Here is an 18869-nt window from a genome sequence, read left to right as displayed (position 1 = left end):
ATGTTAGCATTACTGAGGAGCACCTGAATGGTCCTGAAGTTGGCCTTTGAATATACCAATGGACAGGTATGAAATCCTCAAGATGCGCATGGTGGCCTAGAGTCTCACAGTGTGTGCTGTACCGTCTGCGCCCACCTTTCCTAGAGAAGAAACAGCAGAAAAACCTATTCCTTCACCCTGTGTGTTGCGGTGAATCTTAGTTTTTAAAGGCACATTATTTTATTATATAAACAACTTGGGAACCAATAAAACACAAGACATTTGAAAAGATGGGTCTTCGTATGGGCATAACACATGATAAGGCAAGTCACTTTCCTCCTCTGAGTTTGGGTTTATTTGCTATCTTCCATTTTATCACAGTGAACTGTAAGGAAAAAGATGCAAGCTTCATGGAATGTCCAACTTCTGAAATACAACAGACTGCACAGACAGCTTATGATTAGGATGGCCTTGGCTCAGTGTTTCTGAAAGCAAACGTACAGCTTTTGTCCTTGCCTATTGATATCCTGTTTGCCCTCAGGGCTGGTCACGGTGAGATCTGTTAAGCTTCTTTTGGAGGCTGTCCTGATAACTCATTTCTTTACTCCACTATTTTCAGGCCCATTCTGGAAACGCAGGATTTAACCTCGGGGTTGCAGCTTCCCTGGTCTCCATCTGCCATCAGAACCCATCTCCACCCCTTCCCCGTTCAGACCTGTGTGCCCTCCACAACTCATACTGGTCACTCTCAGAACTGTGGCCCTGAGTTCTGTAGCTTTCCCTCTTTGCCTCGGGACCCAGGACACCAGTCGGGGCTTAACTTTCTGAGTTGGGAAGGCGACGCTGCTGGTGGCTGCTGCTACTTGCTGGTTCTTCCTTTTTATTCTTCCCCAAACGAGAGGAAGATTCTAGTGGATTTGGCACATACCCTAACCGGGGCCTGCCATTTGCAGGTTGGGGGCTGACGTGCCCAGGAGGACCCGGACCAAGCAGGCCATTTTCACCTGCGTAATAACAGGCTTGGGAGTAGCGAAGCAGCGGCGGCAGCAACGAGTGGAGTAGGAGGAGGAGCGCAGGCGGCGGGCGCGGCGGGGCCGGAGGAAGAGGAGGGGGGAGAAGGAGGAGCTGAAGCGGGAAGAGCGGCAGGCAGCGGCTCGGCGGAGTTGCAGCAGAGGCGGCGGCGACGCTGAGACACCGCAGCCTCCCCGAGCGCCGAGTCCCTCCGGGGACAGCAGCAGGGAGCGCCCGCGCAGCCACCGAGCCTCGGCCCAGCCAAGCCGCCGTCGCCGCGCCGGGGGACCGCCAGCCATGGCCGCGCCGGGGGATCCGCAGGACAAGCTGCTGCCGCTGGCCGGCCCCGGGTCCCAGTGGCTCAGGGACCGGGGGGAGGGGGAGGACGAAGCGGTGACGCCGAAAGGGGCCACGCCGGCGCCGCAGGCCGGGGAGCCCAGCCCGGGGTTGGGCGCCAGGGCCCGGGAAGCGGCGTCGCGAGAAGCCGGCTCGAGCCCAGCCCGGCAGTCGCCCGTTGCCATGGAAACTGCATCTACAGGTAAGGCGGGCGCCGCTTCCCCTCAAATGGCGTCGGGGACCCGGGCCCCCCAAGTCAGTCCCCTTCTGCGCGGCTCTCCTGGGCACCTGCCTCGCGCTTTCTGCCTTGAGCGCCATCTCCACCCCCGCGTCGCCACGGGCGACTAGGAATATTCGCGGGCTGGTAGAAAACAATTTTATTTTTCCCAAAGGCTCAGAACAAGTCAAGATGCTTTTGATCCTTTTATTTCATTATCATGATTATTTCCGTTTTAAAAATTGTTCTCATCGGCAAACCGCAGCATTGTGGCTGCTTTGTGGCTGCTGGCGAGTCTGGGTACAAGTTTCTCCCTCCTGCCAGAGGGCTCCGAGCTGTAGGGCCCGTTTGACAGGTTGTGGGGATTTTGGGGGGCGTGTTTGCGCTTAGTGTGCGCGCCGGCTACAGGAGATGCTGACAACCCAGCGGCCGGCAGGCCCGCGGCCCCTGGATCCGGCTTTGTCCAGGGCAGAGATGTGGCTGTAACTGCCCGTTACCCTTGCCCTCCACGAATCGCCACCACATCCTACTCCCTCCACATCCCTCCGCCTTCTCCCCCGCAGAAAACAAATCCCAGGGAGTTTGTCCCTAATTCGGGAGGCACAGCTTTGCAAGAGGGTTGGGTGCTGTGGCTGCCCCCGCCCAAAACCTGTATTTCGCCGCTGCCCGGATGGCCCCACCTTGCAGGGAGCATTGAAACTTGGAAGTCCTAAGTGCGGCGGGCCTGGCTGTGGGTTGGAGGGCTCGGGTGGTGGTGAGTGGACGTGGTACAGTTTACTTGCAGTCTAAGCCGCCCCCTCCCCCCGCCCGGAAATTGCCCTGAGTTTGGCCTTTCTTCGCCTGACGCCCTATTCAAAGTCTGAGCGCGCCAGTGTCCAGCGGGAGCCCAGGCCCCTGGCGCATCCTGGTCAAAGGATCCAGGAAGCGCACTTTGAGGCTGCCGGCCTGGTTAACGCTGTTTCCAGGGAGAGGAAAGGGGATGCTATGTAGTGCTCTTTCCTGAGAAAGCTTTGCTATGTTGGAGTGGGAGTTGTGTAGTTTTGGCAATGTAGAGCTAGAAGGCATGGGGTGGTGGGTGCTCCCAGAGGAGGGGAAGGGGAGTGGGACTGGTGTGTGTGCTCTTGGTGGTTGATTTAAAGAAACCCCTTTTTGTAAGCTTCTCTTAAGGGTTATGTGGAATGCCTAAGGTAATCATAATTAACTGCCCTGGTACAGAAGATCTGAGCTGGGGAAAAGAGGTTTGGAGAATGCGTTGAATAAAAATTGTCAATATCCTGAAAGGAAGAGAAAAAGTGGAGACCCTATATAAGAAAAAGGAAAAAGAAAGAAAGAAAAGTACTCAAAAGCCCCAACGCCAAACGCCAATGGTTATATATGAATTATTTTATCCCTAGGGGTGGTGGAGGATTTAAATCTAAGAACGGCTGCTCAGTCTCTCTTTCAACTTCTGCATCCAAGTGAAAACAAAACTCTTTATAATTGCAAAAGAAGATGGCAAATGATAATAGACAAAGGAAGGTAGTTTTTGTCTTTACCATTCTTTGTTGAGGATAGACTGCTCATAGTTCAGAATCTTTATCCACTGTAATCAAAGTAAATTGTTTCCTTATGAAACATTATCCACCTCCTATTAGTGCCACCAAGATTATGTGAACCAGAAAAAGGAAGCTGAGTGCCCCATGTTCAGTAACATATCCACAAAAGTTATTATATAGGAAATGCTTAGAATATATATTTGTGGGGTACAGTGTGATGTTTTGATATATGTCTGCATTATCAAATGATTAGCTAACAAATCCATCATCTCATGTACTTTTTTTTGTGGTAAAAGCATTTAAAATTTACTCTTTTAGCAATTTCAAAATGTACAGTGCATTGTTACAGAAAGGTGGCTGTAGTAAATAACAATGCATTTTGCATTTTTAGTATTAATATTATAGAAATACCTTGCTTTGTTGAATGTGTTTGGGGTTTTCTATCCCAGGCAACAAATATAGTAATAAAATCAAACATGATACTACGTTTGGATGGGAGAAGAATGAAGGAAGATGGAAGGAACATATATTTTGCATATTTATATAGAAATTTTTTGTTTATGATTGTGGCTTGAAGGAATTTCTGATATAGTTGTTGATTGGTTCATGTCTTAAATCTCTATGTTTCTTATTAAGTAGACTGGATGTGCTGCCATTAGAGACTCAAATGCCAGAAATGCTGTATAAATAAATAACTAGATCTTAAAATTCCAAAGAAATCTTGTCCAGCTTCCTGGTGTGTTATTTTGGCAGTTCTGTTGCTATAAGCAAAGTTAGCAGGTGAGCCCTCAGTTGTATCAGAGACACCTATTAAGCACACTACTTTACACTGTATTTCTTAATTTACTTTTTTTTGGCTTATAAACAGAAATTTATTTTCTCACAGTGCTAGAAGCTGAGAAATCTTAAGATCAAGGTAGATTTGGTGTCTGGTGAGGGTCTGCTTCCTGGTCCACACACAGCTGTCTTTTCACTGTGTCCCCACATGGCAGAAGAGTGCTTTATTTTTTTAAAAGAGTGGTGCTTTTTGGGACTCAACTCAAACTAAGAAGTAACTTCGACTTTGAGTGTGATGCACTGTAAACAGATTTTGTTTCTTCTTTAGATGGAAATATAAGACAGATATTGATGTTTTAATAACTGTTTTTCTGAAAAACATCACCAATCATGCCATCTGGACAGATATTCTGTTATTTATTTTTATACATTGATGGTAATTAAAATTCTCCCAGTAACATTTCCAAAAATATTTCTCAGCAGTGTCCTGGAATGAATATATGTTTAAACATCATTAAAACTACACCATAAAACTCCATCAATCCTCTATTTTCAGGTATTCTCATTGCTTCTGTCCCTTTTGTGGCGTGGAAATAGTCTCATCAAAATAACACTGTCTTCTAAAGTTACAACTTCATGTCTAAATTGATAATGGACATGTGAAATTATATGTGTTGACAAGGGAACATTTACTACACCGTAGGTAGGCTACAACATGTTAACGTTGTTAATCATAAAAGTGCCATCATCTAATAACTTTATACAAAGAATGTTAAGAGCAACTGTTTTGTTTTTTCATGATCAGTTATTTTATTCCTGGAAACTATTCAAAAGGAGCATACAATAACAAAAGGAAAAAAGAATGGTCCTTTGTTTAAAGAAAGAATTTTAAATAGAACATCTGAACAAAATGAAATAGAAGTTAACTCATTGCCTGCTTTGGAAATTAACTCATCGACTGCTTAACATATGGAAAGCAAAATCAAGAACATGATGGAGAATGGTCAGGAAAAATCAGTCCACTATGATTTGCTGCAGTGATATCAATTTATAGATAATTTGACTTAAATTTCAAGATAATTACAAAAAACATTTTCCAATTTACTTTACATGGACCATATTGTTTATATGTCCGCATTTTTCAAATGCTAAATGTGATGCTGTATTGGAAAAACTATTCTCAGTCTATCATGATTTAAATAACTTTCAGAGGTTTTATATAACCTTTGTTTATTCTATTTAATATAACAAATCTAAAGAACTATAACACATTACCAGTCATCTTCTAAATTCCATTTGGAGGCTAGATTAACTGTCTTCACTTTTGGATGTGTTTGACAGATGTGTGGACATTTTTTATTTGGAGTCATTTCCAGGTAATCTCCTTCAGAAGGTATAAATTTCAATCTTCTTTCTTTTGAGAAAGCTGCAGTTCTATTGAAATGGTAAGGAACATTACGCTTTGCTATTACTATCTCTAAAGAAACATATAAGATGAATAAAAGAGTTTGGAAAACTAATGCAGTTTATTTCTCTGGGCATATCCTCTGGATACAATTAATACCATTTCTGGAAGTAAGTACAATATATGTTCTTTAATATAGGGAATTCAAATTAGGTTAAATTAAAATTTAGAGATGCTTACATGCTTTTAAAATACATTGATAAATATTATAAAGGCTTTCAGCTTAACTTTCCCTTCATGAACTTACTGTTCCAAGAAAACCACCCTGCTCATTGCCCTGCTCATAGGCTCTCCTCTCTCTATCTCTTTTTTACTTCTGATTCTGAGGGTTAAGAGAAGCATTGTTGGTTATCTTGCCCATTTTATTGTCTATCCCTGGGAGCATGGATTGCAAGGATTACAGAAAGCTTTTATTATCTTTTGTAAAGTGAGAAACCATTGCGGTTCAATTCAACTTAGTAGACTTATGTTAAATGCCTCCTTTGTGTAAGGATCTGTGGTAAACACAGGTCGGTCATGACTTCCTAAAACATGTGCACCTTTCTGATTCACAGTATTTAATTTAGCCAAATAGTTCCTTTTGTGTTATTTTTCATTTTCTTCATTCCCAAGTTATTACTGGAAGCTTGACTAGAAGGGAATTATAATAATCTAACCCCATGGGCACAAGGGTATGAGTTAGTTTTCTGAGATCAACGCAGGATAAGTAAATATGAGCACAGCTTGCTCAGACTGTGAAAGACAAAATCTGTCTTTTTGTCTAGCTGTGAAAAACAAAATCTTTCTCTCCGTTTATTTCTATCTATCTCATTCTCTGCATCTTCAAAGAAATAACTGGCTAAATGTTACATCAAGATCTTGGGATTAGTTAGTTGTGATTTTATTCAACAATTAGATTATTTCAGTGGTGACTAAGGGAGTTTTGAAAACGATGCTGGAAAATTTAGAGGGCAGTGAAAACAAAAGACATTTCAAGAGACAAATGTATCTACATAGGAATGCTCTGCGCTAAAGTCATTGTAAAGAACATGGTCCAAAAATGAAAGACAACCAGTTTTGTTTGGTTAAATAATATTTGAAGGCAAAGAGAACAGTGAGAAGAGTGTGAGCCAGAGAGGCCCACTGTTTGTGGAAGATGCTGTAGCGATAGGGTATGAGAAAAGGGAGGGAAGGGCTTCTCAATTCTTATTTGAGCTCCCTAATTTAAAATGGACAGTGATTCTTAAATTGGAAAATTGAAACATACAGAAAAAGATACTGGGATCCCAGGATAAGTAAACAGAAGGTAAAATCTTGTATTACTACTTTGATGAGATCAGTTCTTCACATCCAACTACCTTACATCTCATGGAATTGAATGAGTGTGCTGGGCAGCTTTAAATTCATTCCCAGTATCTTTGGAGAATAAGACTAGGGCTAGAAAAGCTGAAATTGATAAGTGATTTTCAAAAAGGGGAAAATGGTGGAGTCTTAAAACTTATAAACCAATATATTTGACACTGACTGGTGGTAGAATCTAAGAATGTGTTATTATGCTAAATATTCGTAGACCCTTAGAAAAGAATGAATATATTGTTCAGAAATTCCCTCTGGTTCACTAAAAAATAATGCCTGTACAACATTATTTCCCTCTTTTTCAGATTTTGAATTACCAACATGTATGTAGCCCTTCGTATGTCTAGGAACTCTACAAAACACTCAACTTACATAAAGATATAGAAAGCATGCTCTTTAATTTATAAACTGCACAAAATTTCAAAGGATGGCTGATATGCTACAGGGTAGCATTGTGATGAAAAAGAATCTTGATTTTAATGTTTATTCAAAAGCAACAAGATAAATCTGTTTATTAAAATTATTTTTGTCCCAATTTAAAAATTGGGGGTGGGTAGAAAATACATACACATGGTGTTAAAATCTAAAAGGTATAAAAGGGTAAGCAGAGAAAAGGAAGTCTTCACACCTTACCTTTCAACAATCCATTGCCCCTCTCCAAAGGTAACCATTGTAATTAGTTTCAGCAAGAGAGCATTACTTATGATTATACTACTGTTTATTGAACTCTTGCTATAAGTCAAGCTTTGTCTAAGCACTGAGGATTATAGTACAGAAAAGGACAGATAAAAGCCTCTCATCCATAAAGTATACTTTTTTTTTCTTGGTGGGGGCAAGGGGAGAGAGTAAGGAAGGGCAACAGAGACCAGAACATCTATATCAAGGGATGATAAGTATTATGAAAAAGGTCAAAACAGAGTAGTGGGAATGAGAGGGACAGTCAAATAAGACCTCTTTGATAAGGTATCTTTAAAGCAGAGACTAGAAGGAAGTGACAGAACAGCCTTGCAGATGTCTGAGAGAAGAACATTTTGGGCAGAGGAAATATCCTTTACAAAGGCCCTGGGTGGGAGTGTGCCTAGCACATTGAAGGAACCACAGGAAGAGCAGTGAGGTGGAGTAAGCAAGGGGAGAATGATAGAGGATGAGCAAAGGGTCAGCGGTAGAGAGGAGTGGATAGATTAGTTCCTGTAGACCATTGTAACAGCTTTAAATATTACTCTGAGTGTGATGAGAGCCACAGGAATGGGAGAGGTGTTAAATAGAGAAGGAACATATTTAGAGTTCAGTTTTAAGTTTAATGACTCACTCTAGTCACTGCATTGAGAATCTAACATGGGGGTGGTGGTGGTTGGTGTGGAGCAAGAATGACCTACTAGTAGCCCACTGCAATAATCTGAGAAAGAAATCATGGTGGCTTGCACCAGAGTAACAGCATTGGAAGAGGTGAAAAGTGGTTGGATTCTAGATATATTCTGAATGTATATAATGTGTTAGAAAGAACACAAGGGACATGCCATGATTTTTGGCCTGAGTAAACACAAGAATGGAGTTGTTATTAGCTGGGGTTGGGAAGACTTTAAGAAGAGAAAGTTTTAGGGAAAAACCAGGAGTTTGGTTTTACAAATGTTAATTTTTGAATGTCTGTTTGGTGTCCAGGTGGAGATGTCAAGTAAGCAGTGTAGAGTGGGGCTGGGGAGTGATCTGATCTGCTTATATACATTGGGAGTTGTTGGTGTAGAGATGAGATCACCAAGGGAGTGAGTGTTGACAGTGATGAGGTCAAGGAGTCCTGGGTCACTCAAATATTCAGAGGTCTTTCAAAGAAAACTGAGTAAAAGTGAGCAACAAAGTAGGAAAACTGAAAGAGACTCCAGAAGAAAAGATAAATATATGTCAAGAGGAATAGAATGATTGATTCTGTCAAATGCTGCTTGTGGTTAAGATAGAGACTGAGAGTCAGCCACTGGATTTGACAATGAGAAAGTCATTCAAAGTGCTGGGAAAAACATCTCGGTTGAAATGGTTTTAGAGCAAATGAGAGGGGAGAAAATAAGAGATGGTATTTGTAGACATGACTCTTTGGGGGAGTTCTGTTATAAAGGAAACTGAATAAGAGGTAACTATATGGAGATTGAGATGGAAAAGAAGGGAAAGTATTTTTTTTACTATGGGGAATATTAAGGCATATTTGCAAGATGATGTAAATGATACAGTAGTCAGGGAAAGATTGGTGTTGCGGGAGGTGGGGGCATTTCCTGAAACTGTGTCTCTGAATGAGTAAGCAGGGATGGATCCAGCACACAGACAAGGGCTGATATTGGATAACGGTGAGGACAGTTCATGGATGTAATGGAGGAAAGACAGAGGAGAGGGCACACATGCAGGGAGTGGGTGGGTATGGGGCTGAGAACAGGTGGAAGTCTTCCGTTAACTGCTTCTATTTTATCAATGAAATAGGAAGCAGGGTCAACAGAGTGAGGGCAAGAGTGGAATTGTTGGAAGTTTGAGAAGAGGGGAGAAGGTATAAAATTGTCATTTAGGAAAATGAGAGAGTGAAAGGACTAGGGCAAACTGAGGGAATACTGAGTAGCCCTTGGGGCTCACTTAGAGCTTAAAGTGAGACCAATCACTGTATATGTTATCTTGTTTTTGGTTTAGAGTGCAGGGTTAGTTGGATTGGTTTTTGTTTTCCAGTGATCCCAGTAGGAACAGGTGGGCAATGGATTTGAGGATGTATGCAAGGCAGTATATAGATGCTTGGTCATGGAATCTGCTGAGGAGGAATGAAGCATAGTAAAAAGATGACATAAGCAGTGGATTGTATATGCTGGCAGGGTTGCTGGAGTAATGGTACTAGAGTAAGGGAGATGAAAGGATAAGAGATGATGATTTGGTAGCTAGGGTGTTTGAGGTAGATAGTAGGAGGGGTACTATTATTGAGAAGGAGTGGAAAACTGAGATGGAGCGGATGACAAGGTCATTGGAGGAGTCCAGAAGAAAGGTGAAAATAGGAGTGAAACAGTCACCTAGATGATTACTGACACCACAATGAACCATGACAGATCCTGGGAGTTACAGTAAACCAGACGCTAATGGATCTCTTTAGGAAGGGACATAATGGCTTAGGATTCTGCCTAGGGGCTTTTAGGGGGAGGGAAGAACTGTAACATTATAAATGTAAAATCTTGACTATAAGTTCTGAAAATTCTATTTAGTATGTATAGAACGTAGGAGATACAACTTAAAATAGTTCATGGCGGGGGTTGGGAATTTTGTAATTAGCTAAATATGAGCTAGTGGTATGGTGAAATTACTAAACTATCTTATGTAATTTCAGATAGTATTAATAGAAAGTCTCAGGTGCACATTATACGAGGTAATAGCTCCCCTAGATTCTGTTCTAGGCAGGCCAAATTTGGAGTCTCATACTAAAGGGTAGGTGCCATGTTTTGAGAGACACTGACGAGCTATGATACTGTGAGAGCAGGGCAATTGGGAGGCTTTTGGAAAACATGCCATTTGAGAGATAGTTAAAGAAATTAAGAATTTTTATCCAAAAGAAAAGAATGAAGATCTGAATGTTAAATACTGGAAGAACTTTCATGAAGCAAAGGAAGAAGACTTGACCCAGCTGATTTCACAGAGCAAAATTAGGACTAGTGATTTGGATAAGTAGATTTCTTCTGAATGAAAGAAAATGTTCTCATAATTAGAACTGATCAGAAAAGACAGATTCTCTCCCAGTTAGGATGTTCAAGCAAAAGCCAGGTTGCCATTTTAATGGGGGAAAAGCAGGAAGGAAGTCATTAGTTACACTAAGATGTTTATATCTTCTTAAAAGACAATAGTGCCCCTAACTTGACATTGTTATTGTTACATTATTACTTGTATTAGTCCTTTTTCACACTGCTGATAAAGAGATACATGAGATTGGGCAATTTACAAAGAAAAAGGTTTAATCAACCTACAGTTCCATATGGTTGGAGAGGCCTCACAATCATGGCAGAAGGCAAGGAGGAGCAAGTCATGTCTTACATGGATGGAAGCAGGCAAAGAGAAAGATTGGGCAGGGAAAATCCCCCTTGTAATGCCATCAGATCTTGTGAGACTTATTCACTATCATGAGAACAGCATGGGAAAGACCTGCCCCATAATTCAATTACCTCCTGCCGGGTTCCTCCTATAACACGTGGGAATTCAAGATGAAATTTGGGTGGGAACACAGCCAAACCATATCATTCTGCCCCTGGCCCCTCCCAAATCTCATGTCCTTACATTTCAAAACCAATCATGCCTTCCCAACATTCCCTCAAAGTCTTAACTCATTTCAGTATTAACTCAAAATTGTATAGTCCAATGTCTCATCTGAGACATGTCTCTTCTGCCTATGAGCCTGTAAAATCAAAAGCAACTTAGCTACTTCCTAGATACAGTGGGGGTACAGGCATTGGGTAAATATAGCAATTCTAAATGGGAGAAATTGGCCAAAACAAAGGGGCTACTGTACCCATGCATGTCTGAAATCCAGCAGGACAGTCAAATCTTGAAGCTTCAAAATGATCTCCTTTGACTCCATGTCTCACTGATGCAGGAGGTGGGTTCCCATGATCTTGGGCATCCAGGTCACACTGAAGCAGGAGGTGGGTTCCCGTGGTCTTGGGAAGCTCTGCCCCTGTGGCTTTTCAGGGTACAGCCTCCCTCCTGGCTCCTTTCATAGGCTGGCATTGAGTGCCTGTGGCTTTGCCAGGCACATGGTGCAAGCTGTCGATGGATCTACTGTTCTGGGGTCTGAAGGACAGTGGCCCTCTTCTCACAGCTCCACTATGTGGTACCCCAGTAGGGAGCCTGTGTGGGGCTCTGACCCTACATTTCTCTTTTGCACTGCCCTAGCAGAGGTTCTCCCTTAGAGCCCCACCCCTGCAGCAAACTTCTGCCTGGACATCCAGGTGCTTGCATACATCCTCTGAAATCTAGGCGGAGGTTCCCAAACCTCAATTCTTGATTTCTGTGAACTTGAAGGCTCAATACCACATGGAAGCTGCCAAGGCTTGGGGCTTGCACCCTCTGAAGCCAGAGCTTCAGCTTGTTGTCCCCTTTCAGCCATGGCTGGAGTGGCTGAGAAGCAGGGCACCAAGTCCCTAGGCTGCATACAGCACAGGACCATGAAATAATTTTCTCTTAAGCCTTGGGGCCTGTGATGGGAGGGGCTACTGTGAAGACCACTGACATGCCCTGGATACATTTTCCCCTTTGTCTTGGGGATTCACATTTGGCTCCTGGTTACTTATACAAATCTCTGCTGCTGACTTGAATTTGTCCTCAGAAAATTGGGTTTTCTATCACATTGTTAGGCTACAAATTTTCCGAACTTTTATGTTCTGTTTCCCTTATAAAACTGACTGCTTTTAACAGCACCCTAGTCACATCTTGAATGCTTTGCTGCCTAGAAGTTTCTTCTGCCAGATACCCTAAATCATCTCTCTCAAGTTCGAAGTTCCACAAATCTCTAGGGCAAGGGCAAAATGTTGCCAGTCTCTTTGCTAAAGCATAACAAGAGTTACCTTTGCTCCAGTTCACAAGAAGTTCCACATTTCCATCTGAGACCACCTCATCGTGGACCTTATTGTCCATATTGCTATCAGGCTTTTGGTCAAAGTCGTTTAACAAGTCTCTAGGAAGTTCCAAACTTTCCCATATTTTTCTATCTTCTTCTGAGTCCCCCAAACTGTTCCAACCTCTGCCTGTTACCCACTTCCAAAGTTGTGTCTTTTCAGTATCTTTTCATGTTTTCCAGTATCTTTTCAGCAGCACCTCACTTTACTGGTATCAATTTACTATATTAGTCAGCTTTCACACTGCTGATAAAGACATACCTGAGACTGGGCAATTTACAAAAAAAAGAGGTTTAATGGACTTACAGTTCCATATGGCTGGAGAGGCCTCACAATCATGGTGGAAAGCAAGGAGGAGCAAGTCATGTCTTACATGGATGGCAGTAGGCAAAGAGAGAGATTGGGCAGGGAAACTCCCCTTTATAATACCATCAGATCTCATGAGACTTAATCACTATCATGAGAACAGCAAGGGAAAGACCTGCCCCATGATTCAATTACCTCCCACTGGGTCTGTCCCACAACACGTGGGAATTCAAGATGAGATTTGGATGGGGACACAGTCAAGCCATATCATTATTTTAAAATTATTCCATATTTCTCAAAAATGAACCACATACTAATGAAACTGGAAACTGCGTCCATCACAAAAACCATAGTTACCCCAAATTGACTACTTAAAATGTGCTCTTCACAGACTTGTGGACTTTTAAAAATCCTCCTCTGGTTCTCCCTTGTCAGGAAAACTCCATAATGTGACATATTTGCTTCTTAAGAACTACATAATTTTATCCAGTTTTGGATTATTAACATAAATATAAAATATGTTATCTGCAAGTATCTCTTTTATTCTTTTTGCTGAACTATCTTCTTCATTTTTTACTGAATCTAGTTTCATAAATATTCAACATATTCTAAAATGTTTTGGAAATTCATTAAATAATTTTGTAATGCTAAAAGCATCATACAATCCTTTCCTTCTTTCTCTGCCTCACTATCTATATTTATGGCAGATTATTCATTGGAAAACCATGTTTCCTGGGTTGCTTAATGAATTAAATTTTTAGCTGGAAGAATTCTCCATTCTAATTTCCATGTCCAATCCCCAAATGCCTTTTCTAATTCATCTATTGCATGAGATTTTTTGTAAAATCTGTTATAGACCAAATTCTTGCTTTCTGAGTTTGGAAAATTTGTTGACTCTCACATTCTCCAAAATTCCTAGAATTTTGTTTTATGCATAGCAAATGTTTGGCTTTTTTTTTTTTAAAAAAAGTACTCTTGAACAACAGAAAATTATGTGTATTTGAATGATTCCTGATCTAGTTCACAAGCAAAGGAATAAAAAACAATGTCATGTCTGCCTTTGGCATGAATTTTTCAATCCACTCTGAAAAAATCAGGGCTTCTCAAAATATGGTCTGTAAACTACCTGTTCCAACATCACATGGAGTGACCACAGACCTCATCCTAGGGAAGCAAGCCTACCAGGTGCATGTTAAAGCTATAAGAAGCACTGATTTATTGGCTTTCCTGCTCATGCTTGGCATTTTGGAGGAGACGTGGGGAATAGAGGAGCATGAGCCATGTACCCTTTCCCCATTTCCTCCTGGGCATATTACCATCCAGTTGGGAGATATGGCCAACTCCCACAAAGCAAAGATGAATAACTCAGGTCAGCATGCAGCTTGTTGCTTGGATGGATGGTACAAGCTATATGTGTGACACGAATTTCATGACTGTATGGGTTCCAATGTACCTGGTCTCTTGAAGGATGGATAGAATTGGAAGAGGGCAGAAGTGAGCAGAAAGGCAGTCCGAGTAAGGGGATGATGACAAGGAAGTGAGCAATGATGAGCCTAGTTTCATAGCTTATCCAGATGAGGAGAAGGAAGATTCTGGAGGGCTTGAGGGCTACTCAGAACTCTAGTCTCCTTTTCTATGGATTCTGGGATCTTTGCAGGCTTATATGTAAGGGAAGTAATATCACAGAGCTATGTTAAGGAATATTAGTCTGACAGTAAAATAGAAGATGAATTCAATGAGGATAATCCTAAAACCTGCGAGTTTTGCTGGAAGAAAGCCAACCCAGTAGCATCAATTTCAGGGCCTTTAATAAGTAACCATGGGAATAAAGAGGGAGGTACATGGGAAGAAAGATGAGAGGCTTCACAAGAACAGTCAGCAGGACTTTGTGACTAACAGACATTATCTGGGGACAAGGGGAGGAATAAATCAAAAACGACTACAGTTTTGTGCCCTATGCCTGGGAGAATGTTATGCTATAGAGGGTGGGAGGGGGAACTGGCTAGAGGAGTGAGGATAATGAATTCACTTTTAGTCATATGAGGCTTGAAATGATGACAAGCCATTTGAATGGAAATTTCTACTTGGCAACCATAGATAAAGAAATGGATTTTGTAGGTAAAAACAGGATTGTTGATATGGATTTTGAAAATTAGAAGAGAAGCCATAGAGATGATGTAGTATGGAAAGGACAGAGGGCCAGGGACAGAGCAAATGCTCCTTGCCCCTCATTTAAAAAAGCTTAAAGCTTTAGCTTTAAGCTCCCTGAGCCTCGGATTCTATAGTTAGGTATATATGTATTAGGTCTTGTGGAGTGCCTGGCAATCATATGGTAACTACAGGTACTCCTGTTATTATAGTATCACAAAAGCCAAGATGACATGGTACAGAATGAGCCCTGACTGAGAAATCAGATTTATCTAGTCTTGGCTTTGGTACCTAATATCATATCAATGTCGGCAAGACATATGACTGCTTTATATATCAGTTTCTTCATATATGACATAGCATGAGCACAATACTGTTCTGGCTGTCTTACAGGGTTATATGAAGATAAAATGAGATAACACAAGAAGATGCATGGAAATGGCAGATAACTCTGTATCTGTAAGGTACTATTAATAGGAAGCCTGGTCAGTAGTGTCAGATGCCGAAGAGAGTGAAGATTGAGAATGAACCTCAACCTTAGATGTTTTACTATAAAATGCTTGCTGTGCCCAGCTGGACCTCAGCCAAATAGCAATGGGGAAGCTCAGGAGAGCAAGGAAGGATTGGGGGTGGAGAGAAGTCAGTTTTGGTAATCCACATGGGAAGACATTTTGGAGGAGGGCAGTAGGAGTGGTGATCTGCTGCGTTTCCCATGTCCTGATGAGTGATCCGTGAGTACAGGGCTGAGGTGTGCCCGTGGGGACCAGCTGGAGTGAGGGAGGACAGCAGATGGAATCTATTCTGATTCTCCTGTTCAGTGGAAGGGCAGTAAGCCTAGGAAGCTGTCCCAGGTATGTGTGGGAGTTGGTCTGGAAGAGGCTGCTTCTCTTACCAGAGAAGGCAGCACAGCGAAAGCTAGCTCCTGCTACCCTCCAATACAGGGCTAAATCAACTGGCCCTGTGGGCTTGTGGGAATCTGCAGGCTAGTCTTATAACTCAGTAGATTAAAGTCTTACATAAAAACATGATTGCTCTAGAAAGATGGAGTCTCTATCCCTTCTGCTAAATACAGCTAAAAATCCTGGACATTACATATAAAATAAATAGAAAGGGACTCTGAAAGGTGAATGAAGACAGTCTTACTAGAAACCATGGGACCTGTGGAAGGACAGAGCAGTGAGTTCTCGGGGTTTTCTGTTTTCATCCTGTATCTCAGGCTGGGTACTGGAGAAGCCAGCAAGCAGGAAATGCCAATGGGCACAGACAAAAAACACCCACAAAAAAACCCTGCTGTTTCTAGCGAAAGGACCAGAAAACAGCATCCTAGCAGGATAGAAAACTTTTAGACAGTAATCACTCTATCCAGCCAAACACCATGAAATAAACTGAGGTCCCACCTCCATGCCCACCACAAAAGCCAAGGAGGGAGCCTAGACTTCCACCTTTCTGAAGATGTAAGAGACACCCAGCACTAGTAAGGCTTCGGCACTTAATTTACCTGCCAGCTAATGTGGTGTTAGAGGAAGTCTAGAGGAGAGTCAGGAGTTTCATCACTGCTCAGTGATGAGACTGAGTGGAAAACCTGGACTTCTATTTAAGTAAGATATATAGTCTCAAGACATAATACCAAAAATGTCCAGATTTTAATGGAAAATTATAAGAACCAGTAGGATATGAACTTGAATGACAAAAGACAATTGACACCAAATTAACACAGATGGTAGAATTGTCTGAGAAGAATTTTAATGTAGCCATCACAAAAATTATTCAACAATTACAAACACACTTGAAATAAATAATAAAATAGAGAGTCCCCAGCAAAGAAATAGAAAGTCCCAGCAAAGAAAAAGAAAGTCTCACCAAAGAAATAAAAGCTATAAAGAACTAAATGGAAATTTTAGAACTAAGAAATACAGTAATCGAGATAATTTTTATAAAAGCCTCAGTAGATGGGCTCAACAGCAGAGTGAAGAGGAAAGAAGAAAGTGTTAGTGAATTTGAAGAGAAATAATAGAAATGACCAATCTCAACAACAGAAAGAAAACAGACAGAAAATAAAAGGGGATAAATAATAAAATCCCTGTTCTCTGCAGCACAGGAATGTTTATAGGACATGTTCCCTTTTTCAAATGTTCATTGAGTATTCATATTAATAGGGTACAGTGAAAACAGACTGACAGGTATATTGCCTCATGTTTGCTAAATGCACAAAATCTAAGCCATATTGGTCCAGATGTGGGCTTCAGGGAAAATAACCATATAGTACTACTTTTAGTTGTTGAGATGTTTTCCACATTTACAGTACTTACTGATTTCTGATCTGTACTTATATGCACACATAAGCTAAGTTACAAGCATTTCTATAACACTTACAATGTGTTCTGGGCTCTTTACATTTAATCCTACCCTTAATCTCAATGAAGTAGGTATGGTTATTTACCCCATTTTACAAGTAAGTAAACTGAGATAGAGAGAGATTGAGTGACTTGCCTATGATCATATAGCTAGTAAGTGAGGCATCCAGATTTGATGAACCTTGGCAGTCTGGATCTAGGGTTCATGCTCTTAATTATTTCACTCTGTTGCCTATTTTAGACTTTTCTTGTGCAGCATCTATTTTTTTTTTTTTTTTTTTTTTTTTGAGACGCAGTCTTGTTCTGTCTCCAGGCTGGAGTGCAGTGGCACAATCTCGGCTTACTGCAACCTCCACTTCCTGGGTTCAAGCGATTCTCATGCCTCAGCCTCCCGAGTAGCTGGGATTACAGGCAGGTGCCACCACACCCAGCTAATTTTTGTATTTTTAGTAGAGATGGGGTTTCACCATGTTGCCTAGGATGGGTCTTGATCTCCTGACCTTGTGATCTGCCCGCCTTGGCTTCCCAAAGTGCTGGGATTACAGGTGTGAGCCACCGCGCCCGGCCGCAGCATGTATTTTATAATCTGTGCAGTAAAAGTTGCATATTAAATAAGGAATTAGCTTGCATGAAAGTCTATCTGAACTACAGTAAGCATAAATCTGAATGGGGAAGACGGTGGCTAAAACTTGGGTTGACAGAACTTGAGAATCCTTAAGAACCTCAGCCAAAAGCAACAATTAATTGCATTTAAAAAGTAAAAGTTTGGCTGGGTGTGGTGGCTCACGCCTGTAATCCTGCACTTTGGGAGGCCGAGGTGGGCAGATCACCTGAGGTTAGGAGCTCAAGACCAGCCAACATAGGGAAACCTCGTCTCTACTAAAAATACAAAAATTAGGCGGAGGTGGTGGCTCATGCCTGTAGTCCCAGCTACTCGTGAGGCTGAAGCAGGAGAATGGCTTGAACCCAGGAGACGGAGGTTGCAGTGAGCCTAGACTGCACCACTGCACTCCAGCCTGGGCGACAGAGCAAGACTCCATCTCAAAAAAACAAAACAAAACAGAAGTAAAAGTTTAATAGGGATAATTGCAAAACCCTGCAATAGAATCCCCAAACTAACTGCATGGATAGAATGGGAGGGCCATGCGTGGTGGAACTGCAATATAAATAGAGAAAAAACAGAGATTTTTTGTTAACTTTAAGTTCACTTTAAGTCAGTAGAGTGAAGCAGCTGTCCCTGACATGGTAACTGTTAGTCTCTTTAACTCGAGATGCCCAGAACAAGTAGGAGAGAGCTGCGAATACTTGTTTCAAGCCTTAAGATGGGAGGGTTGGAACATGTGCAGGTCTGGGCAGAGTTCTGGGTGCACTGAATGCTGGGGTAGAAGTCATAGTAGAAATCTTGACTCTGGTTGAAAGAGCTGAGGATTTACAGACTGCTTAAAAGAAGATAGGATGGGTTATGACAGCTGTCTAAAAATACATGAAGGGTTGTCAAGTGGCATAGGGTCTAGGCATGTTTATGTGACTCTGGCAGATGGAGCTGTGGTCAGTCAGAAGTTACAGGGAGAGAATTAGAGCTCAATATTCATCAGAGCTATGAAAATAGCCTAGACTGCCTCATATGGTAGTGAGTTTTTTGTTACTGGAGATATATAGCAGAGTTGGGTTGATCATGTCTGTGACAGAGGGGTTATTAATAGAGGAGATACATTAGATTAGTAATTTAAAAAATCTTTTCATGATCACAGACCCCCACTGGAAAATCTGTTCAAACACCCACAAATTCTG

The 18869-nt window shown here is 41.7% G+C and overlaps 1 protein-coding gene across 1 annotated transcript in view; it reads left to right on the top strand.

Annotated features, from left to right (window-relative positions):
• The first annotated feature begins 957 nt into the window (after positions 1-957).
• Positions 958-18869, top strand: part of RTN1 (reticulon 1) — a 274513-nt gene continuing 256601 nt past the window's right edge. The window contains exon 1 of the mRNA XM_030811523.1: positions 958-1528. Coding sequence (XP_030667383.1) covers positions 1288-1528 — 241 coding nt within the window. The 5' untranslated portion in view covers positions 958-1287. The remainder of the gene's footprint in view (positions 1529-18869) is intronic.

The sequence above is a fragment of the Nomascus leucogenys genome, chromosome 1a (assembly GCF_006542625.1).
Source record: "Nomascus leucogenys isolate Asia chromosome 1a, Asia_NLE_v1, whole genome shotgun sequence".
Taxonomy (NCBI): Eukaryota; Metazoa; Chordata; class Mammalia; order Primates; family Hylobatidae; genus Nomascus; species Nomascus leucogenys.
The sequence above is the reverse complement of the archived record's forward strand: the minus strand, read 5'-3'. Positions and strand labels throughout refer to the sequence as shown.